This window comes from Salvelinus namaycush, chromosome 26, assembly GCF_016432855.1.
Source record: "Salvelinus namaycush isolate Seneca chromosome 26, SaNama_1.0, whole genome shotgun sequence".
Lineage (NCBI taxonomy): Eukaryota > Metazoa > Chordata > Actinopteri > Salmoniformes > Salmonidae > Salvelinus > Salvelinus namaycush.
The window spans coordinates 41655787-41681862 of record NC_052332.1 but is presented as its reverse complement, the minus strand read 5'-3'; the positions used below and the strand labels follow the sequence as shown (position 1 = coordinate 41681862).

General features: G+C 41.7%; 1 protein-coding gene across 1 annotated transcript in view; it reads left to right on the top strand.

The window, feature by feature from the left end:
• LOC120021172 (cell adhesion molecule 2-like) overlaps positions 1-26076 on the top strand; it is a 660300-nt gene that overhangs the window by 512003 nt on the left and 122221 nt on the right. Inside the window, exon 5 of the mRNA XM_038964810.1 lies at positions 6353-6490. Within this exon, the coding sequence (XP_038820738.1) occupies positions 6353-6490 (138 nt within the window). The remainder of the gene's footprint in view (positions 1-6352; positions 6491-26076) is intronic.

The window sequence follows — 26076 nt, the reverse complement described above, 5'->3', positions numbered from 1 at the left end:
CCTCAAACTGGTAATAGATGTCAGGAAGTAGGCACCTCAAACTGGTAATAGATGTCAGGAAGTAGGCACCTCAAACTGGTAATGGATGTCAGGAAGTAGGCACCTCAAACTGGTAATAGATGTCAGGAAGTAGGCACCTCAAACTGGTAATAGATGTCAGGAAGTAGGCACCTCAAACTGGTAATAGATGTCAGGAAGTAGGCACCTCAAACTGGTAATAGATGTCAGGAAGTAGGCACCTCAAACTGGTAATAGATGTCAGGAAGTAGGCACCTCAAACTGGTAATAGATGTCAGGAAGTAGACACCTCAAACTGGTAATAGATGTCAAGAAGTAGGCACCTCAAACTGGTAATAGATGTCAGGAAGTAGGCACCTCAAACTGGTAATAGATGTCAGGAAGTAGGCACCTCAAACTGGTAATAGATGTCAGGAAGTAGGCACCTCAAACTGGTAATAGATGTCAGGAAGTAGGCACCTCAAACTGGTAATAGATGTCAGGAAGTAGGCACCTCAAACTGGTAATAGATGTCAGGCAGTAGGCACCTCAAACTGTGAGCTAATTGTCCAGACCCATTGTTACACGTAATGTCGTTCATTTGATTATCAGAACATGCTGGTGGACTTCTGTTAAGGATTCTTTAGTGAGAAATTGTTGGATCACGTCCAACTGCGTTAACGATTTTCCATTGGCTGATACGGATTTTGTTACATGTAATTTTCTGCTCAGTTGGTCAGCCCCAGCGTCGTTGCTAATTGTGCCAGGTTGCAGCTAGCCAAGCAAAATTTCCCAAATATAGCCCCAATGTGTCCCGAAAACATAATATATATTTATGTAACATGCAATTCAAGTAGACGCCAAAGCAACACCAAGAGCCATGCTCAACCAACTGAGTTATACCGAGGACATCTAATTAACATCTCATTCAGACATTACCATTGAAAGGATGAAGAATAACACAGTCGGCCCACTCACAAACCTTTACAATACTCCTACTCAGACATCTAATCAACTGATGATCCTATTCAGCTCAAACTTTAACATGTCATGTTACGTAACAAAGCCACATTGACGGTTACAACAACAAAACCCAGCTTTCATTAGAACTTTATTCTTCGTTTATGGTCAATGTTGTTGAAGTTTTCCATTTTTGTTGTCAGAGTTTGGAATAAACACACATGCACGTTGATGTTATAAAATTAGGGCGTAGGATAAAATGTACAACACAAATATGCACACACACACACACACTTCCATGAACGCACACATGCATGCACAAACACACACACACACACACACTTCCATGAATGCACACTTGCATGCACACACACACAGCTCTTTGTCAATCAATCAATCAAACATAAACACACTCTCACACACACACACACACACATACACACACACACACACACACACACACACACACACACACACACACACACACACACACACACACACACACACACACACACACACACACACACACACACACACACACACACACACCTCTTTCTCAAACACACACACTTCTCTATCGAACAAACCTAACACACACACACACACACACACACACACACACACACACACACACACACACACACACACACACACACACACACACACACACACACACACACACACACACACACACACACACACACACAGGGGCCTTCAGGAAAGTATTCAGACCCCTTGACTTTTTCCCGATTTTGTTACATTACAGCCTGATTCTAAAATTGATTCAATATGTATATTTTTCTCAGCAATCTACACACAATACCACATAATGACAACGTGAAAATAGGTTTTTAGACATTTTTACAAATGTATAAAAATAAAAAATAAAATTGTTATTTACATAAGTATTCAGACCCTTTGCTATGAGACTTGATATTGAGCTCAGGTGCATCCTGTTTCCATTGATCATCCTTGAGATGTTTCTACAACTTGATTGGAGGCCACCTGAAGTAAATTCAATTGATTGGACATGATTTGGAAAGGCACACACCTGTCTATTTAAGGTCCCACAGTTGACAGTGCATGTCAGAGCAAAAACCAAGCCATGAGGTCGAAGGAATTGTCTGTAGAGCTCCGAGACAGGAAAGTGTCGAGGCATTGAAGGTCTCCAAGAACACAGTGGCCTCCATTTTTAAATGGAAGAAGTTTGGAACCACCAAGAATCTTCCTTGAGCTGGCCGCCAGGCAAAACTGAGCAATCGGGGGAGAAGGGCCTTGGTCAGGGAGGTGACCAAGAACTTGATGGTCACTCTGACAGCAGAGCACCAGTGTTCCTCTGTGGAGATGGGAGAACCTTCCAGAAGGACAATCATCTCTGCAGCACTCCACCAATCAGGCCTTTATGGTAGAGTGGCCAGACGGAAGCCAGTCCTCAGTAAAAGTCACATGACAGCTCACTTGGAGTTTGCCAAATGGCACCTAAAGACTCTCAGACCATGAGAAACAAGATTCTCTGGTCTGATGAAACAAAGATTGAACCCTTTGGCCTGAATGCCAAGCTTCACGTCTGGAGGAAACCTGGCACCATCGGCAAGACAGAACAGCTGCCTCCGGTAAGACAAAGGGTGGCGGTCTGTGTCTCTTTATTACCAAAAGCTGGTGCGCAATCTCTAATATTAAGGAAGTCTCAAGGTTTTGCATCGCCTGAGGTAGAGTACCTCATGATAAGCTGTAGACCACACTATTTACCAAGAGAGTTTTCATCTATATTTTTCGTAGCTGTCTATTTACCACCACAAACCGATGCTTGAACTAAGACCGCACTCGACAAGATGTATAAAGCCAAGAAAATGATTAACTGTATGCACTCACTCATAAGCGAATAAGAGAATGCTCTCCCAGAAGCGGCGCTCTGGGTGACCATTGTGGCTGGAGTGGCTGGAGACTTTAATGCAGGAAAACTTAAATCCATTTTACCTCATTTCTACCAGCATGAAAAACAATTCCAGACCACCATTATTCCACACACAGAGGCGTAGAAAGCTATCCCTCGGCCTCCATTTGGCAAAGAGAGGCATCGTGACCACAGGGACTGTACTTACATAGCCCAACCAGAAGCCATGGATTACAGGCAACGTCTGCACTAAGCTAAAGGTTAGAGCTGCCGCTTTCAAAGAGCAGGACACTAATCCGGACGCTTATAAGAAATCCCTCTATGCCCTCCGATAAACAATGAAACAGTCAAAACATCAATACAGAACTAAGATTGAATCTTGCAAACTATTACGGATTACAAAGAGAAAACCAGCCGCGAGCTGCCCAGTGACACGAGCCTCCCAGATGAGCTAAATGCCTTCAATGCTCGCTTCAGGACAAGCAACACTGAACCATGCATGAGTGCACCAGCTATTCCGGATGACTGTGTGATGACAGCTGCAACATTGAGATCATCCTGACTGGTGGCATCACTGCCTGGTATGGCAACTACTTGGAATCTGACCGCAAGGGACTACAGAGGGTAGTGCGTACAGCCCAGTAAATCACTGGGGCCAAGGTTCCTGCCATCCAGGAACTCTATACCAGGCGGTGTCAGAGGAAGGCCCTAAAATTGTCAAAGACTCCAGCCACCCTAGTCATAGACTGTTCTCTCTGCTACCACACCATAAAACTCCTGAACATCTAGTCAAATGACCACCCGGACTATTTTCATTCACCCCCCCACCCCATTTGATTTTACACTGCTGCTACTCGCTGTTTATTATCTATGCATAGTCACTTTACCCCTACCTACATATACATATTACCTAAATTACCTCGACTAACCTGTACCCCCTGTAAATAGCCTCCACATTGACTCAGTACCGGTACCCCCTGTATATAGCCTCCACATTGACTCTGTACCGGTACCCCCTGTATATAGCCTCCACTTTGACTCAGTATCGGTACCCCCTGTATATAGCCTCCACGTTGACTCTGTACCGGTACCCCCTGTATATAGCCTCCACATTGACTCTGTACCGGTACCCCCTGTAAATAGCCTCCACATTGACTCTGTACCGGTACTCCCTGTATATAGTCTCTACATTGACTCTGTACCAGTACCCCCTGTATATAGCCTCCACATTGACTCAGTATCGGTACCCCCTGTATATAGCCTCCACGTTGACTCTGTACCGGTACCCCCTGTATATAGCCTCCACATTGACTCAGTATCGGTACCCCCTGTATATAGCCTCCACATTGACACTGTACCGGTACCCCCTGTATATAGCCTCCACATTGACTCTGTACCGGTACCCCCTGTATATAGCCTCCACATTGACTCTGTACCGGTACCCCCTGTATATAGCCTCCACATTGACTCTGTACCGGTACCTCCTGTATCTCCTGTATATAGCCTCCACATTGACTCTGTACCGGTACCTCCTGTATATAGCCTCCACATTGACTATGTACCAGTACCCCCTGTATATAGCCTCCACATTGACTCAGTACCGGTACCCCCTGTATATAGCCTCCACATTGACTCTGTACCGGTACCCCCTGTATATAGCCTCCACTTTGACTCAGTATCGGTACCCCCTGTATATAGCCTCCACGTTGACTCTGTACCGGTACCCCTGTATATAGCCTCCACATTGACTCTGTACCGGTACTCCCTGTATATAGTCTCCACATTGACTCTGTACCGGTACCTCCTGTATATAGCCTCCACACTGACTCGGTACCAGTACCCCCTGTATACAGCCTCCACATTGACTCTGTACCGGTACCTCCTGTATCTCCTGTATATAGCCTCCACATTGACTCTGTACCGGTACCTCCTGTATATAGCCTCCACATTGACTCTGTACCGGTACCCCATGTATATAGCCTCCACATTGACTCTGTACCGGTACCCCCTGTATATAGCCTCCACATTGACTCTGTACCGGTACCTCCTGTATATAGCCTCCACATTGACTCTGTACCGGTACCCCCTGTATATTTGGGTGCATGTGACAAGTAAAATGTGATTTGATTCAGGTTCCATCCATACTCTTTCTCTCCTGTCTGTTCAGATGATGGATCACACACACACACCTGCAAACACGTAGACACACACACACACCTCTTTCTCAAACACACACACTTCTCTATCGAACAAACCTAACACACACACACACACACACACACACACCCCTACCCTTAACACTTTCCACCCTTGTATTGTCAGATGATGGTGATCGTTGCGATATTCCTTCGAGAAATTTGTAATTTAACAGAGGGTCACATTTCTCCTATTTATCTGCCTGTTCAGTCCAGGGTACCGTTGCATGGCCGTTGTGAATGTCAGACTCTGCTTTGTGAAGCAAATTGAACATGGTGCGATTGTAGACTCCTAAATTGATAGTGCAGTTCGTTTAGGTGATTTTACAGCTAACTAGCTACGTTACATGCTGATATTCACTTTGGTATTATTGTGTGGAGCAAAGTTAGCTAGCTAGCTAGCTAGCCATCCAGCCCAGCCCATAGGGAGAGAATTGCATTGTGGGTTTTTGTAATCGACTTAACCTGCGACAGATTACCACAATGATTTTCACATATTGCTACCAACCTTATTATAACAACAAAATTAAACGTTTGTTCATCAAAAAAATATGGTTCTCTCTTAATTGACACTGTAAATTATAATAATTGGTGGTTTTGGGTGGATTTGTCCTTTAATAACACGCAACCTTCAAGTCTATTCAGTGTGTGTGTTATTGTTTTAATAACACGCAACCTTCAAGTCTATTCAGTGTTTTATTGTTTTAATAACACGCAACCTTCAAGTCTATTCAGTGTTTTATTGTTTTAATAACACGCAACCTTCAAGTCTATTCAGTGTGTTATTGTTTTAATAACACGCAACCTTCAAGTCTATTCAGTGTGTGTTTTATTGTTTTAATAACACGCAACCTTCAAGTCTATTCAGTGTGTGTGTTATTGTTTTAATAACACGCAACCTTCAAGTCTATTCAGTGTGTGTTTTATTGTTTTAATAACACGCAACCTTCAAGTCTATTCAGTGTTTTATTGTTTTAATAACACGCAACCTTCAAGTCTATTCAGTGTGTTATTGTTTTAATAACACGCAACCGTCAAGTCTATTCAGTGTGTTATTGTTTTAATAACACGCAACCTTCAAGTATATTCAGTGTGTTATTGTTTTAATAACACGCAACCTTCAAGTCTATTCAGTCTTTTATTGTTTATATAACACTCAACCTTCAAGTCTATTCAGTGTGTTATTGTTTTAATAACACGCAACCTTCAAGTCTATTAAGTGTGTTATTGTTTTAATAACACGCAACCTTCAAGTCTATTCAGTGTGTGTTTTAATAACATATGTAATTCTCCTCCTGTCCTGTAGGGGTGCCAGAGATGCCAGAGATAGACGGTCTGACCAAGCCTGCCCTGGAGGGAGATGAGATCACTCTGACCTGCATGACCCACGGCTCCAAGCCTGCTGCTGACCTCCGCTGGTTCAGGAACGAGAAGGAGATCAAAGGTCAGGACACTGTACTACTAGGTCAGGGGTTAGAGGTTAGAGGTCGGAGGTTAGAGGTCAGAGGTTAGAGTATGTATGACCCACGGCTTCAAGCCAGCTGCCGACCTCCACTGGTTCAGGAACAAGAAGGTGATCAAAGGTCAGGACACTGTACTACTAGGTCAGGGGTTAGAGGTTAGAGGTCGGGGGTTAGAGGTTAGAGTATGTATGACCCATGGCTTCAAGCCAGCTGCCGACCTCCACTGGTTCAGGAATGAGAAGGAGATTAAAAGTCAGGATAGAGGGAAAATCTCAATTGCTTCCTCTTTTCGCCTCCTCAAAACCAATTGGATGAGAAAGCCAGAGGTCCCTCCCCTCTGACCTTCTCCTCCAATGGCTTTTGAGAAGGAAGCGAGAAGAGAGGAGAGAAGATGCGAGGAGTATGCAATTGAGATTCTCCCGCAGACTACGGCTATGTTCTGCTACTCTTCTTCATCCTCCACTCCCTCCTTTGAGACTACTCAGCTACCCTCCATCCTCCTCCTCTTTCTCCTCCTCCTCCTTCTGGAACTGTTCTCTGTGCGTACAGAGCAGCCAGGCCGTGTTTACCTGTGTTCTATCTTTACGGAAGGCATGGAACACGGAAGGCATGGAACACGGAAGGCATGGAACACGGAAGGCATGGAACACGGAGCACAGAACTTCTAAAAAATACAGTGTGTACTAATTAGCACAGAGACAGCGTTCTCTTCTCTGTACCCTCTGCACCGTGTGTGATTAGTATATCTCCCATGGACAGCACTACCGGGGAAGGCTGTCTGTGTGTGCTTCGTTTATTAGGATCCCCATTAACTACTGCACATGCAGCAGCTACTCTTCCTGGGGTCCATTAACTACTGAACATGCAGCAGCTACTCTTCCTGGGGTCCATTAACTACTGGGCATGCAGCAGCTACTCTTCCTGGGGTCCATTAACTACTGCACATGCAGCAGCTACTCTTCCTGGTGTTCATTAACTACTGAATATACAGCAGCTACTCTTCCTGGGGTCCATTAACTACTGAACATGAAGCAGCTACTCTTCCTGGGGTCCATTAACTACTGAACATGCAGCAGCTACTCTTCCTGGGGTCCATTAACTACTGAACATGAAGCAGCTACTCTTCCTGGGGTCCATTAACTACTGAATATGCAGCAGCTACTCTTCCTGGGGTTCATTAACTACTGAACATGCAGCAGCTACTCTTCCTGGGGTCCATTAACTACTGAACATGCAGCAGCTACTCTTCCTGGGGTCCATTAACTACTGAACATGCAGCAGCTACTCTTCCTGGGGTCCATTAACTACTGAACATGCAGCAGCTACTCTTCCTGGGGTCCATTAACTACTGAACATGCAGCAGCTACTCTTCCTGGGGTTCATTAACTACTGAACATGCAGCAGCTACTCTTCCTGGGGTCCATTAACTACTGAATATACAGCAGCTACTCTTCCTGGGGTTCATTAACTACTGAACATACAGCAGCTACTCTTCCTGGGGTTCATTAACTACTGAACATACAGCAGCTACTCTTCCTGGAGGCCATTAACTACTGAACATGCAGCAGCTACTCTTCCTGGGGTCCATTAACTACTGAACATGCAGCAGCTACTCTTCCTGGGGTTCATTAACTACTGAACATACAGCAGCTACTCTTCCTGTGGTCCATTAACTACTGAACATGCAGCAGCTACTCTTCATGGGGTTCATTAACTACTGGGCATGCAGCAGCTACTCTTCCTGGGGTTCATTAACTACTGAATATACAGCAGCTACTCTTCCTGGGGTCCATTAACTACTGCACATGCAGCAGCTACTCTTCCTGGGGTTCATTAACTACTGAACATGCAGCAGCTACTCTTCCTGGGGGTCCATTAACTACTGAACATGCAGCAGCTACTCTTCCTGGGGTCCATTAACTACTGAACATGCAGCAGCTACTCTTCCTGGGGTCCATTAACTACTGAATATACAGCAGCTACTCTTCCTGGGGTCCATTAACTACTGAACATCAGCAGCTACTCTTCCTGGGGGCCATTAGCTACTGAACATGCAGCAGCTACTCTTCCTGGGGTCCATTAACTACTGCACATGCAGCAGCTACTCTTCCTGGGGTTCATTAACTACTGAACATGCAGCAGCTACTCTTCCTGGGGGTCCATTAACTACTGAACATGCAGCAGCTACTCTTCCTGGGGTCCATTAACTACTGAACATGCAGCAGCTACTCTTCCTGGGGTCCATTAACTACTGAACATGCAGCAGCTACTCTTCCTGGGGTCCATTAACTACTGAACATGTAGCAGCTACTCTTCCTGGGGTCCATTAACTACTGAATATACAGCAGCTACTCTTCCTGGGGTCCATTAACTACTGAACATGCAGCAGCTACTCTTCCTGGGGTCCATTAACTACTGAACATGCAGCAGCTACTCTTCCTGGGGTCCATTAACTACTGCACATGCAGCAGCTACTCTTCCTGGGGTTCATTAACTACTGAACATGCAGCAGCTACTCTTCCTGGGGTCCATTAACTACTGAATATACAGCAGCTACTCTTCCTGGGGTCCATTAACTACTGAATATGCAGCAGCTACTCTTTCTGGGGTTCATTAACTACTGAACATGCAGCAGCTACTCTTCCTGGGGTCCATTAACTACTGAATATACAGCAGCTACTCTTCCTGGGGTTCATTAACTACTGAATATACAGCAGCTACTCTTCCTGAGGTCCATTAACTACTGAACATGCAGCAGCTACTCTTCCTGGGGTCCATTAACTACTGAATATACAGCAGCTACTCTTCCTGGGGTTCATTAACTACTGAATATACAGCAGCTACTCTTCCTGAGGTCCATTAACTACTGAACATGCAGCAGCTACTCTTCCTGGGGTCCATTAACTACTGAATATACAGCAGCTACTCTTCCTGGGGTTCATTAACTACTGAATATGCAGCAGCTACTCTTCCTGTGGTCCACATCAAATGTACTAATACCTGACAGAGTACAGAACAGTTATACTCGGCCCTTGGCTTCGCCTCGGACTAAGAACATTCCTTAGTCGGGAGTAATTCGCACGATACTTCCCGGGTTCTCGTGCCTTATTGCTTAAATGGAGCAGACAAAGAAACAAATGGGAGGGAGGGAGGGAGGGAGGGAGGGAGGGAGGGAACAGAAAAAGACTGCTCCAAATAAGACTCCATACTTATCCATTAGTGCATTCACGCACGGACCAGGTTTACAAGGACATCTTCACTGTACCCAAACCAAAAACAGATTTAATGCGCCACTCAGTTATCTATGGAGCCATGTCATTGTGAAATGCTCTGTCACCAGAGGTTACTCAGGCAAAAAAAAAGCACGTGTAGCTTTAAAAAACAGATAGAAGATATTTCTTTTTCACGGCGCGTCTCCTCTTTCTAATGATATAATTTAACTGTACTGCATATAATAAAATACATATGTTTATATGAATAGTGTATAAATAGTATTTTTGTTGTCTCTTGGTGTCTTTCCAATATTTAAAACTCTTATTTTATTTGTATTTTTTTATTTAGAAATTCATGTAACATCTTATGTTGTTCTGGTTTGTTACAGTTCTGTAGGTGTCATGTATTTGTAGGTTTTAATGTGAACGATGTGCAGTAGCTAATGGGACCCCTAATAAACATAAACTAACACACACACCTGTTCCCAATAGTGCTGTCCATAGGAGAGGTATTATTTTATTTTATTTCACCTTTATTTAACCAGGTAGGCTAGTTGAGAACAAGTTCTCATTTGCAACTGCGACCTGGCCAAGATAAAGCATAGCAATTCGACACATACAACAACACAGAGTTACACATGGAATAAACAAAACATACAGTCAATAATACAGTAGAAAAATAAGTCTATATACGATGTGAGCAAATGTGGTGAGATAAGGGAGGTAAAGGCAAAAAAAGGCCATGGTGGCAAGGTAAATACAATATAGCAAGTAAAACACTGGAATTGTAGATTTGTAGTGGAAGAATGTGCAAAGTAGAATGGGGTGCAAAGGAGCAAAATAAATAAATCCAGTAGGAGAACGGGTAGTTGTTTGGGCTAAATTATAGATGGGCTATGTTCAGGTGCAGTAATCTGTGAGCTGCTCTGACAGCTGGTGCTTAAAGCTAGTGACGGAGATAAGTGTTTCCAGCTTCAGAGATTTCTGCAGTTCGTTCCAGTCATTGGCAGCAGAGAACTGGAAGGAAAGACGACCAAAGGAGGAATTGGCTTTGGAGGTGACCAGTGAGATATACCTGCTGGAGCGCGTGCTACGAGTGGGTGCTGCTATGGTGACCAGTGAGCTGAGATAAGGGGGGACTTTACCTAGCAGAAACTTGTAGATAACCTGTTGCCAGTGGGTTTGGCGACGAGTATGAAGCGAGGGCCAGCCAACGAGAGCGTACAGGTCGCAATGATGGGTAGTGTATGGAGCTTTGCTGACAAAACGGATGGCACTGTGATAGACTGCATCCAGTTTGTTGAGTAGAGTGTTGGAGGCTATTTTATAGATGACATCACCGAAGTTGAGGATCGGTAGGATGGTCAGTTTTACGAGGGTATGTTTGGCAGCATGAGTGAAGGATGCTTTGTTGCGAAATAGGAAGCCAATTCTAGATTTAATTTTGGATTGGAGATGCTTAATGTGAGTCTGGAAGGAGAGTTTACAGTCTAACCAGACACCTAGGTATTTGTAGTTGTCCACGTATTCCAAGTCAGAGCCGTCCAGAGTAGTGATGCTGGACGGGCGAGCAGGTGCGGGCAGTGATCGGTTGAATAGCATGCATTTAGTTTTACTTGCATTTAAGAGCAGTTGGAGGCCACGGAAGGGGTGTTGTATGGCATTGAAGCTCGTCTGGAGGTTAGTTAACAGAGTGTCCAAAGAGGGGCCAGAAGTATACAGAATGGTGTCGTCTGCGTAGAGGTGGATCAGGGAATCACCAGCAGCAAGAGCAACATCATTGATGTATACAGAGAAGAGAGTCGGCCCGAGGATTGAACCCTGTGGCACCCCCATAGAGACTGCCAGAGGTCCGGACAACAGGCCCTCCGATTTGACACACTGAACTCTATCAGAGAAGTAGTTGGTAAACCAGGCGAGGCAATCATTTGAGAAACCAAGGCTGTCGAGTCTGCCAATAAGAATGTGGTGATTGACAGAGTCGAAAGCCTTGGCCAGGTCGATGAATACGGCTGCGCAGTAATGTCTCTTATCGATGGCGGTTATGATATCATTTAGGACCTTGAGCGTGGCTGAGGTGCACCCATGACCAGCTCTGAAACCAGATTGCATAGCGGAGAAGGTACGGTGGGATTCGAAATGGTCGGTAATCTGTTTGTTTACTTGGCTTTTGAAGACCTTAGAAAGACAGGGTAGGATAGATATAGGTCTGTAGCAGTTTGGGTCTAGAGTGTCCCCCCCTTTGAAGAGGGGTATGACCGCGGCAGCTTTCCAATCTTTGGGAATCTCAGACGATACGAAAGAGAGGTTGAACAGGCTAGTAATAGGGGTTGCAACAATTTCGGCAGATAATTTTATAAAGAGAGGGTCCAGATTGTCTAGCCCGGCTGATTTGTAGGGGTCCAGATTTTGCAGCTCTTTCAGAACATCAGCTATCTGGATTTGGGTGAAGGAGAAATGGAGGGGGCTTGGGCGGGTTGCTGTGGAGGGTGCCAGGCAGTTGACTGGGGTAGGGGTAGCCAGGTGGGAAGCATGGCCAGCCGTAGAGAAATGCTTACTGAAATTCTCACTTACAGTGGATTTATCGGTGGTGACAGTGTTTCCTAGCCTCAGTGCATTGGGCAGCTGGGAGGAGGTGCTCTTATTCTCCATGGACTTTACAGTGTCCCAGAACTTTTTTGAGTTAGTACTACAGGATGCAAATTTCTGTTTGAAAAAGCTAGCCTTAGCTTTCCTAACTGCCTGTGTATATTTGTTCCTAACTTCCCTGAAAAGTTGCATATCACGGGGGCTATTCGATGCTAATGCAGAATGTCACAGGATGTTTTTGTGCTGGTCAAGGGCAGACAGGTTTGGAGTGAACCAAGGACTGTATCTATTCCTAGTTCTACATTTTTTGAATGGGGCATGTTTATTTAAGATGGTGAGGAAGGGACTTTTAAAGAATAACCAGGCATCATCTACTGACGGGATGAGGTCAATGTCATTCCAGGATACCCCGGCCAGGTCGATTAGAAAGGCCTGCTCGCAGAAGTGTTTTAGGGAGCATTTGACAGTGATGAGGGGTGGTTTGGTCGCAGACCCATTACGCATGCAGGCAATGAGGCAGTGATCACTGAGATGTTGATTGAAAACAGCAGAGGTGTATTTGGAGGGTGAGTTAGTTAGGATGACATCTATGAGGGTGCCCGTGTTTACGGATTTGGAGTTGTACCTGGTAGGTTCATTGATCATTTGTGTGAGATTGAGGGCAATCTCAATTGCTTTTTATAAAACATATTTTCATTTAAAAAAACGTTATTTCGATGAGTAGCAAATATTTCCAGCAGATATAGTCCAGGGACAAGTCAGTTGTTAGTTCTGAGGTTCTGAAGTTGCCAAACAAACAGGCTGGTAGTTAATTCTATTGGCATGTTTTGACCCGGGCGTTAATTCTATTGGCATGTTTTGACCCGGGCGTTAATTCTATTGGGATGTTTTGACCTGGCCGTTAATTCTATTGGGATGTTTTGACCCGGCCGTTAATTATATTGGGATGTTTTGACCCTGGCCATTAATTCTATTGGGATGTTTTGACCTGGCCGTTAATTCTATTGGGATGTTTTAACCTGGCCGTTAATTCTATTGGGATGTTTTGACCTGGCCGTTAATTCTATTGGGATGTTTTGACCTGGCTGTTAATTCTATTGGGATGTTTTGACCCGGCCGTTAATTCTGTTGGGATGTTTTGACCTGGCCGTTAATTCTGTTGGGATGTTTTGACCTGGCCGTTAATTCTGTTGGGATGTTTTGACCTGGCCGTTAATTCTATTGGGATGTTTTGACCCGGCCGTTAATTCTGTTGGGATGTTTTGACCTGGCCGTTAATTCTGTTGGGATGTTTTGACCTGGCCGTTAATTCTGTTGGGATGTTTTGACCTGGCCGTTAATTCTATTGGGATGTTTTGACCTGGCTGTTAATTCTGTTGGGATGTTTTGACCTGGCCGTTAATTCTATTGGGATGTTTTGACCTGGCCGTTAATTCTATTGGGATGTTTTGACCTGGCCGTTAATTCTATTGGGATGTTTTAACCTGGCCGTTAATTCTATTGGGATGTTTTGACCTGGCCGTTAATTCTATTGGGATGTTTTGACCTGGCTGTTAATTCTATTGGGATGTTTTGACCCGGCCGTTAATTCTGTTGGGATGTTTTGACCTGGCCGTTAATTCTGTTGGGATGTTTTGACCTGGCCGTTAATTCTGTTGGGATGTTTTGACCTGGCCGTTAATTCTATTGGGATGTTTTGACCTGGCTGTTAATTCTGTTGGGATGTTTTGACCTGGCCGTTAATTCTATTGGGATGTTTTGACCTGGCCGTTAATTCTATTGGGATGTTTTGACCTGGCCGTTAATTCTATTGGGATGTTTTGACCTGGCCGTTAATTATATTGGGATGTTTTGACCTGGCTGTTATTAATTCTGTTGGGATGTTTTGACCTGGCCGTTAATTCTATTGGGATGTTTTGACCTGGCCGTTAATTCTATTGGGATGTTTTGACCTGGGCGTTAATTTTATTCATTTTACAGTATTTGCTATGTTAAACAAATCTTTGGCAGGTGGGGTGGCAGGTAACCATGCGGTTAAGATCATTGGGCCAGTGACTGAATGGTACCACACCAAATGCTAGGCTTCTATTAACCCACCGCTGTACCAAACTAAATGCCAGGTTTATATTAACCCCCGCTGTACCAAACTAAATGCTAGGTTTATATTAACCCCCGCTGTACCAAACTAAATGCTAGGCTGATATTAACCCCCCGCTGTACCAAACTAAATGCTAGGCAAGAAGCATGGGGAAATAATGTCTAGATGCTTTTTTCCAGGGGAAATTAAGTTTATAAATTGCCTGGCTGGGCTGTGGGACAGTGGATGCGCATTGATAAATCTAATGGAACTTTTAACAGGCATTACCTTGTGCTATAACTCCCTGCTATCAACCAATCAGCACCTAGTATCCAAACAAACCATGGTATAATCTGAAATGCCCTTTCCTTCCTCTTTTCAGTAACCTCTGTCTTCTATTTTAGCACTAGCCTAGCATAATCCCAAGCTGCTCAGTTCCTGTTCAGATAACACCTCTTCTCTGTCAAGATCCAGATGAGCTGACAGCTTAGAGGTGTGATCGATTTCAGCTTGAACAGTTTGAAACAGATTTAATTGTTCAGTTGGTCATTTGATAAAAGGATTGTTGATGTTTAGACCAGGATTCACTGAAGTTCACAACTCTCTCTCTCTCTCTTATCCCTCTCTATCGCTCCATCCCTCTCTCCACTTCCCTCTCTTTCTCTCCCCCACCTATCTCTCTCTCTTTCGCTCTTTCGCTCTTTCCCCTATCTCGTTCTCTCTCTCTCTCTCTCTCTCTCTTTCTCTCTCTCCCATCTCCCTCTCTCCTTTTCCCGTCTCAGGACCCAGATTCCCTCTCAGATAATCAGACTAATGATCTGACAGAGAAACAAAATTACTTTAATTAAATCTGAATTGTTAGCAGTTAACACCTCTGAAAGTCACCTACTGCCTTCCTAATAAATAACCATTATAGGGTGCATCCTAAACGGCACCCTATTCCCTATATAGTGCACTACTTTAAACCAGAGACCTATGGCACTATATAGGGAATAGGGTGCCTTTTGGGACACAGTTATTATACAGTTTCTTTAGTATATCTCCTCAACTCTTAATTAACACTAAAACTCAAAACAGATCATCAAAACGGCAGTTCATTCAAAACTCTAAGCACATTGACTATGTACAACACACACACACACAAACAGTCACTTTGTTACCAATAATTGTTTAATGTAGAAATACAAGATTCACATTGCAATACGTGTTCACATAATGTAACTGCCCGTTCACAATGCAATGCCCACATTGCTTTGCTATAATTGTCTTCTCGGTTGTTAAAATACTACTACTTAATCCGATTGCTCTTAACTAATGATCCCTTAAACATTTGGTAAACCTATAGATTTTACATATAAAGTGGTTTGTCTTATACAGATTTTGACAACTACATAATGAAAATGTAAGTCTGTAAAATAGAAACATGAAAACAATGATTTATTTATTGATGTACTATTATGATTTTACTTCACTGTTTAATCAAATCAAAGTGTAATTGCCGTGTTTACAGCAGACAGAAGGTGCAGTGTAATGCTTGTGTTTATAGCTCCTACAGACCTGTATTTCAATACCAATACAATACAATACAATACCAATACCAAACAATACCAATACAATACAGTACAATACCAATACCATACAATACAATACCATACAATACAATACAATACAATGCAATGCAATGCAATGCAATACAATACCATACCATACCATACCATACCATACCATACAATACCATACAATACCATACCATACCATACCAATACCAAACAATACCATACAATACAATACCAATACAGTACAATACAGTACAATACAATACAATACCAATGCAATATAATATAATGCAATACAATACAATACAATGCAATACATTAGAATACCAATACCAATACAGTACAATACAATACAGTACAGTACAGTACAATACAATACAATACAGTACAGTACAATACAATACCAATACATTACCAATACAATACCAATACCAATACAATACAATACCAATACAATACAATACAATACAATACAATACAATACCAATACCATACAATAGAATACAATACCAATACCATACAATAGAATAGAATACCAATACCAATACAATACCAATACCAATACCAATACAATACAATACCAATACAATACAATACAATACAATACAATACAATACAATACCAATACCAATACCAGTACAGTACAGTACAGTACAATAAAATACAATACAATACAATACAATACAATACAATAGTTATACCAATAACAATACAATACAATATGTAAATAATCCAGAAAGTACAAAACAAGAATAAAATGCATCCCCTATTTATTTATTTATATTTTATTTCACCTTTATTTAACCAGGTAGGCTAGTTGAGAACAAGTTCTCATTTACAACTGCAACCTGGCCAAGATAAAGCAAAGCAGTGCGACACAAACAACACAGAGTTACACATGGAATAAACAAAACATACAGTCAATAATACAGTAGAACAAAAGAAAATAAGTTTATATACAGTGAGTGCAAATTAGGTAAGATAAGGGAGTTAAGGCAATAAATAGGCCATGGTGGCGAAGTAATTACAATTTAGCAATTAAACACTGGAATGGTAGATGTGCAGAAGATGAATGTGCAAGTTGAGATACTGGGGTGCAAAGGAGCAAGATAAATAAATAACTACAGTATGGGGATGAGGTAGTTGGATGGGCTATTTACAGATGGGCTATGTACAGGTGCAGTGATCTGTGAGCTGCTCTGACAGCTGGTGCTTAAAGTTAGTGAGGGAAATATGAGGCTCCAGCTTCAGTGATTTTTGCAGTTCGTTCCAGTCATTGGCAGCAGAGAACTGGAAGGAAAGACGACCAAAGGAGGAATTGGCTTTGGGGGTGACCAGTGAGATATACCTGCTGGAGCGCGTGCTACGAGTGGGTGCTGCTATGGTGACCAGTGAGCTGAGATAAGACGGGGCTTTACCTAGCAGAAACTTGTAGATAACCTGGAGCCAGTGGGTTTGGCGACGAGTATGAAGCGAGGGCCAACCAACGAGAGCGTACAGGTCGCAGTGGTGGGTAGTATATGGGGCTTTGGTGACAAAACGGATGGCACTGTGATAGACTGCATCCAGTTTGTTGAGTAGAGTGTTGTAGGCTATTTTATACAGTGAACATGTATCTGAAAGGAAGTTGCTGGGGTCTTTTTGATGGAAGGATGGCAATACAGTACTGTACTACCTTAATATACGCCAATACAGTACTGTAATACCGTAATATAGGCCAATACAGTACTGTAATACCGTAATATAGGCCAATACAGTACTGTAATACCATAATATAGGCCAATACAGTACTGTAATACTGTAATACTGTAATATAGGTCAATACAGTACTGTAATACCGTAATATAGGTCAATACAGTACTGTAATACCGTAATATAGGCCAATAAAGTACTGTAATACCTTAATATACGCCAATACAGTACTGTAATATCGTAATATAGGCCAATACAGTACTGTAATACCGTAATATAGGCCAATACAGTATTTTAATACCGTAATATAGGCCAATACAGTACTGTAATACTGTAATATAGGCCAATACAGTACTGTAATACTGTAATATACGTCAATACAGTACTGTAATACTGTATTATAGGTCAATACAGTACTGTAATATCGTAATGTAGGCCAATACAGTACTGTAATACTGTAATATACAGTACTGTAATACTGTAATATAGGTCAATACAGTACTGTAATACCGTAATGTAGGCCAATATAGTACTGTAATACTGTAATATACAGTACTGTAATACTGTAATATAGGTCAATACAGTACTGTAATATCGTAATGTAGGCCAATACAGTACTGTAATACTGTAATATACAGTACTGTAATACTGTAATATAGGTCAATACAGTACTGTAATACCGTAATGTAGGCCAATACAGTACTGTAATACTGTAATATACAGTACTGTAATACTGTAATATAGGTCAATACAGTACTGTAATACTGTAATGTAGGCCAATACAGTACTGTAATACTGTAATATACAGTACTGTAATACTGTAATATAGGTCAATACAGTACTGTAATATCGTAATGTAGGCCAATACAGTACTGTAATACTGTAATATACAGTACTGTAATACTGTAATATAGGTCAATACAGTACTGTAATAGCGTAATATAGGTCAATACAGTACTGTAATATCGTAATGTAGGCCAATACAGTACTGTAATACTGTAATATACAGTACTGTAATACTGTAATATAGGTCAATACAGTACTGTAATATCGTAATATAGGTCAATACAGTACTGTAATAGCGTAATATACAGTACTGTAATACTGTAATATAGGTCAATACAGTACTGTAATAGCGTAATATAGATCAGTACAGTCTGTTAAAGGAAGAGTCATAGCATAGCTCCTTCAGAGTAACCAGGAAGTAATTACCACTAGTAACAATATAAGCTCTGGAAATATTGCCATGATTGTCGGCCATCTTTTCCAAGTTATATGCAGCTTCGTGTCTGTGTCCTCTGAGGCTAAGCCCACATTTACCATTAACTTTAACTACATCAATCACACGTTCCGTGACCTGCCTCCTCTTTCTGACCTGGTCTCGTTGACCTGACATTTGCTTATCACACAGAAGGGTTACGGATGTCTGCTTTGCTGGCTCTGAGGAAAAAAGGCTTCTGCACTTGCTCTATGGGTCTTGTTTCTCTCATGTTCCTGTACTCTCTGATGGGCATGTTTCCAGGCCAGGCTGAAGGTTTTGGCTGAAGGTTTTACGAATGCGAGACATACTGAGCAGAACAAAGGAGTGAGTTACTTCATAATATGTTATCCATTTTCTGTTCGTGCCATCTTCTGAAGTGGAAGACATCGGGAAGGACTCTTTGAGGGGTTTGTTTTGGGTGATACTGGAAAAAATAAGTCAAAATCCTTGGACTGAGGACGGGCAGAATAATCAAACGGATTTTCAGTGCTTTCGCTGTCCCTTTCTATTTTCCCTGTACTGGGCTCTGAACCTCTCCCTCATATCTCTCTCCCTCATATCTCTCTCCCTCATATCCCTCTCCCTCATATCTCTCTCTCTCTCTCTCTCCCTCGCTCTCTCTCTCTCCCTCATATCCCTCTCCCTCATATCTCTCTCTCTCTCTCTCTCTCTCTCTCTCTCTCTCTCTCTCTCTCTCTGCACATCTAGTTGCTCTGCAGAATGAGATTAACATTGTAAATAACCTAAACTTAACTTGTATTACTTGTGCAGTCATCGATTGTATGCCCGCCCCCGATTACAGTCCTACTGATAATCTCATAAATAAAGTACATATTAATCTAAAAATCACAGCCTCCATGTTTAGGTTTGTGCTCTTCAGTTGTACCTGAAGGTTCCTGCTCTGAGTCTGACTCTGAACTGACCACCATCTCCAGTTCTGCATGAGCACCTGAAGCTTTAGTGCTGCTGCCTGCTTCCTTCTCCACCTTTACAAAGAAAACACTATATTATCATACTATCAGTAGTGTATCAGTAGGCTACATTAACACACCTCTGGAAAAAATAAAACGTGGTCTCTCAATTTTTCCCAGAGCTGTATATTATTGTAGTAACTTGTAATGCTGGTACTAATGGTACTAATGATCTTTGTCATCGCATGTGCTGTGTCACACAGGCTACTGTGTTCCGTTCATGGATGTCTTATGGTTACGTTACTGTAGCCTGTTTCGCTGTACAAATGTATGCGCACTTTCACTAGCTTATGAGGCATGAGTCATGACTGAATGTTGGCAAGTCCATAGATTAGGGCTCAATGAAATGTATTCATTTCCTTATATGAACTGTAACTCAGTAAAAATATTTTAAATTGTTGCATGTTGCGTTTATATTTTTGTTTTGTGTAGACTACTGTTCAAAAGTTTGGGGTCACTTAGAAATGTCCTTGTTTTTAGAAAGAAAAGCAACATTTTTTGTCCATTAAAATAACATCAAATTGATCAGAAAAACAGTTCATCAGCCGTTTTCCAGCTACAATAGTCAGTATACTACTTCCTTCACAGAACAGTGCAAACTGGCTCTAACCAGAATAGAAAGAGGAGTGGGAGGCCCCGGTGCACAACTGAGCAAGAGTACAAGTACATTAGAGTGTCTAGTGTGAGAAACAGACGCCTCACAAGTCCTCAACTGGCAGCTTCATTAAATAGTACCCACAAAACACCAGTCTCAACGTCAACAGTGAAGAGGCGACTCCGGAACGCTGGCCTTCTAGGCAGAGTTGTAAAGAAAAAGCCATATCTCAGACTGGCCAATAAAAAGAAAAGATTTAAGATGGGCAAAAAGAACACAGACACTGGAGAGAGGAACTCTGCCTCGAAGGCCAGGCTATTTAATGAAGATCCCAGTTGAGGACTTGTGAACCCGAAAATGAACCTGATTTCAAAGTCTGAAAAATACATATTTTCAATGTACGCAAAAAAAATATTTTGAACTTCTGGAGAAAATAAATATATTTTCAATGTCGGGGAAATACATATTTAAACTTCCTGAAAAGACATATTTTCACCTTTCATTCAGAACCTAAAATGAACCTAACTTGAATGTCTGGAAAAATATGTATTTTAAGCGGCATTTTGGTTACTGGTTTATATTTCTGCGAACACACTGAAAAGTAACTTCACACTGTTGATCAGTCAGTGTAAATCTGGATTAAAAGGGCTTGAAGACAATAGCATTGACAGGATGATGTTCTGAATATATATTGGGGTGAGAAATAGCCTAGTGGTTAGAGTGTTGGGCTAGTAACTGAAAGGTTGCAAGATTGAATCCCCCGAGCTGACATGGTAAAAATCTGTCGTTCTGCCCCTGAATAAGACAGTTAACCCACTGTTCCCCGGTAGGTTGTCATTGAAAATAAGAATTTGTTCTTATCTGACTTACCTAGTTAAATAAAGGTTAAATAAAAATGCATAGTAAGGGCTGGAATTTGCTCTGGATGCTAGAACACTGATGTCTGTCTTGTGTGTTGATCTAGCTAGCTAGATGTGTACAGTCACTGCAATGCACAGCTGATGTGCTACTTGCATTGGCCTGGTTTAGATTCAACATAGCTAACGGTTTCTTAGCAAGACAATTTGTTTTAGAAGCTACAGTTTGGGTTGTGAGAGGCTGGTCTTGAGTTTAGGTAAACGTAGGCTAGCTAGCAGTTGTTTGTGCTGAAACAGAGATCTGGCTGAACACAAAGCTATTTTTAGCCTTTTCTAATGACCCTTTTTTAATCTGGTATGTGGTTCTCGGTATCTGCTGGACGGCTCATGAGGAGAGGCGGGGATTGCGTTGAGTACCTCCAATCAAGTTGTTTTGACATTGGTGTCATATTGGCTTGGATATGATGGTAGGTGTGACTATAATATATGCATGGATACAACTATTATGTTTAATATAAATAACATTATAGTCATTATAATATTTGTTAGTTAAAAAATTAAATTTGGCATTAAATACATTTTTTTACAAGAATTTCAGATAGTGTGAAGGAATAAAACAAGTGGGAAAGAATTAAAACAACCTAATTTCTAATATAAATAATATAAAACCACATCTGTTTTTAGTAGTCGCATATTGTTTACCACTGTTGCACAGTGCTGCCATATGGCCTAAAATTATTTTACATTAGTCTATTTGGGGCCATTTTAAGTGCACATATTTTGCTGTTGTTGTTGTTGTATGGTTCTATCGTAAACATTTGGCCTGCTTAGTGTGTGTGTGTGTGTGTGCGTGTGCGTGTGCGTGTGTGTGTGTGTGTGTGTGTGTGTGTGTGTGTGTGTGTGTGTGTGTGTGTGTGTGTGTGTGTGTGTGTGTGTAGGTGGGCTTGTATGTGACTACTTAACGGTGTATGGTGTATTTAAAAAATATATATATATTTCACCTTTATTTAACCAGGTAGGCTAGTTGAGAACAAGTTCTCATTTACAACTGCGACCTGGCCAAGATAAAACAAAGCAGTTCGACACATACAACAACACAGAGTTACACATGGAGTAAAACAAACATACAGTCAATAATACAGTAGAAAAATAAGTCTATATACAATGTGAGCAAATGAGGTGAGGTAAGGGAGGTAAAGGCAAAAAAAAGGCCATGGTGGCGAAGTAAATACAATATAGCAAGTAAAACACTGGAATGGTTGATTTGCAGTGGAAGAATGTGTAAAGTAGAGATAGAAATAATGGGGTGCAAAGGAGGAAAATAAATAAATAAATAAATACAGTAGGGGAAGAGGTAGTTGTTTGGGTTAAATTATAGATGGGCTATGTACAGATGCAGTAATCTGTGAGCTGCTCTGACAGCTGGTGCTTAAAGCTAGTGAGGGAGATAAGTGTTTCCAGTTTCAGAGATTTTTGTAGTTCGTTCCAGTCATTGGCAGCAGAGAACTGGAATGAGAGGCGGCCAAAGGAAGAATTGGTTTTGGGGGTGACCAGAGAGATATACCTGCTGGAGCGCGTGCTACAGGTGGGTGCTGCTATGGTGACCAGCGAGCTGAGATAAGGGGGGACTTTACCTAGCACGGTCTTGTAGATGACCTGGAGCCAGTGGGTTTGGCGACGAGTATGAAGCGAGGGCCAGCCAACGAGAGCGTACAGGTCGCAGTGGTGGGTAGTATATGGGGCTTTGGTGACAAAACGGATGGCACTGTGATAGACTGCATCCAATTTGCTGAGTAGGGTATTGAAGGCTATTTTGTAAGTGACATCGCCGAAGTCGAGGATCGGTAGGATGGTCAGTTTTACAAGGATATGTTTGGCAGCATGAGTGAAGGATGCTTTGTTGCGAAATAGGAAGCCAATTCTAGATTTAACTTTGGATTGGAGATGTTTGATGTGAATCTGGAAGGAGAGTTTACAGTCTAACCAGACACCTAGGTATTTGTAGTTGTCCACGTATTCTAAGTCAGAGCCGTCCAGAGTAGTGATGCAGGACGGACGGGCAGGTGCAGGCAGCGATCGTTTGAATAGCATGCATTTAGTTTTACTTGTATTTAAGAGCAGTTGGAGGCCACGGAAGGAGAGCATTGAAGCTGGTCTGGAGGGTTGTTAACAGTGTCCAAAGAAGGGCCAGAAGTATACAGAATGGTGTCGTCTGCGTAGAGGTGGATCAGAGAATCACCAGCAGCAAGGGCAACATCATTGATGTATACAGAGAAGAGAGTCAGCCTGAGATCTGAACCCTGTGGCACCCCCATAGAGACTGCCAGAGGTCCGGACAACTGGCCCTCCGATTTGACACACTGAACACTATCAGAGAAGTAGTTGGTGAACCAGGCGAGGCAATCATTTGAGAAACCAAGACTATCAAGTCTGCCGATGAGGATGTGGTGATTGACAGAGTCGAAAGCCTTGGCCAGGTCTATGAATACAGCTGCACAGTATTGTTTCTTATCGATGGCGGTTATGATATCGTTTAGGACCTTGAGCGTGGCTGAGGTGCACCCATGAACAGCTCTGAAACCAGATTGCATAGCGGAGAAGGTGCGGTGGGATTCGAAATGGTCGGTAATCTGTTTGTTGACTTGGCTTTCAAAGACATGAGAAAGGCAGGGAAGGATAGGTATATAAATACTAGCTCTATTTCAAATCGTTCAGTGTATTTTAAGCTGTGAGATTGAAAGCTGCAAGGCTTGTTTTCAGATTCAGGAGCACCTCTATTGCATCAAGGTAAGAAGTAGCCCAAGCATTGGAAGGTGGCTATATTATGTATAGGGAACATGCCTGTATCTATATTATGTATAGGGAACATGTCTGTTATGCATAGGGAACATGTCTGTATCTATATTATGCATAGGGAACATGTCTGTATCTATATTATGCATAGGGAACATGTCTGTTATGCATAGGGAACATGTCTGTATCTATATTATGTATAGGGAACATGCCTGTATCTATATTATGTATAGGGAACATGTCTGTATCTATATTATGCATAGGGAACATGTCTGTATATATATTATGTATAGGGAACATGTCTGTATCTATATTATGTATAGGGAACATGTCTGTATCTATATTATGTATAGGGAACATGTCTGTATCTATATTATGTATAGGGAACATGCCTGTATATATATTATGTATAGGGAACATGTCTGTATCTATATTATGTATAGGGAACATGCCTGTATCTATATTATGTATAGGGAACATGTCTGTATCTATATTATGTATAGGGAACATGCCTGTATCTATATTATGCATAGGGAACATGTCTGTATCTATATTATGTATAGGGAACATGTCTGTATCTATATTAAGCATAGGGAACATGTCTGTTATGCATAGGGAACATGTCTGTATCTATATTATGCATAGGGAACATGTCTGTATCTATATTATGCATAGGGAACATGCCTGTATCTATATTATGCATAGGGAACATGCCTGTTATGCATAGGGAACATGCCTGTATCTATATTATGTATAGGGAACATGTCTGTATCTATATTATGTATAGGGAACATGTCTGTATCTATATTATGCATAGGGAACATGCCTGTTATGCATAGGGAACATGCCTGTATCTATATTATGCATAGGGAACATGTCTGTATCTATATTATGTATAGGGAACATGCCTGTATATATATTATGTATAGGGAACATGTCTGTATCTATATTATGTATAGGGAACATGCCTGTATCTATATTATGTATAGGGAACATGTCTGTTATGCATAGGGAACATGCCTGTATCTATATTATGTATAGGGAACATGTCTGTATCTATATTATGCATAGGGAACATGTCTTTATCTATATTATGCATAGGGAACATGTCTGTATCTATATTATGCATAGGGAACATGTCTGTATCTATATTATGCATAGGAAACATGTCTGTATCTATATTATGCATAGGGAACATGTCTGTATCTATATTATGCATAGGGAACATGTCTGTATCTATATTATGCATAGGGAACATGTCTGTATCTATATTATGTATAGGGAACATGTCTGTATCTATATTATGTATAGGGAACATGTCTGTTATGCATAGGGAACATGTCTGTATCTATATTATGCATAGGGAACATGTCTGTATCTATATTATATATAGGGAACATGCCTGTATCTATATTATGCATAGGGAACATGTCTGTATCTATATTATGTATAGGGAACATGTCTGTATCTATATTATGTATAGGGAACATGTCTGTTATGTATAGGGAACATGCCTGTATCTATATTATGCATAGGGAACATGTCTGTATCTATATTATGCATAGGGAACATGCCTGTATCTATATTAAGCATAGGGAACATGTCTGTATCTATATTATGCATAGGGAACATGCCTGTGTCTTTGTGGGACTACTCAACAGTATATAGTGTGTACATGTTGCTCCTTTTTGAAACCTTTCAACATGTTTTCTAGCTATGAGATTGTAGGCTTTGTGACTGGCTATTGGATGTTGTATTATAATATCTTGAGAATGGATGGAGGAGAACTGTATAATGCATAGAGAACATGTATCTGAGTGTGTGTGGGAGCCTGGAGGGGGGAATAGAGAGGTTCCTTGGCCTGTGAAAAGCTATCAGACAGTAGACTTCCAGACTGGGAATAGAGTGAGGATGGAAACACACACACGCATACAAACACACACATTGGTGAGGGATCTGGGGAT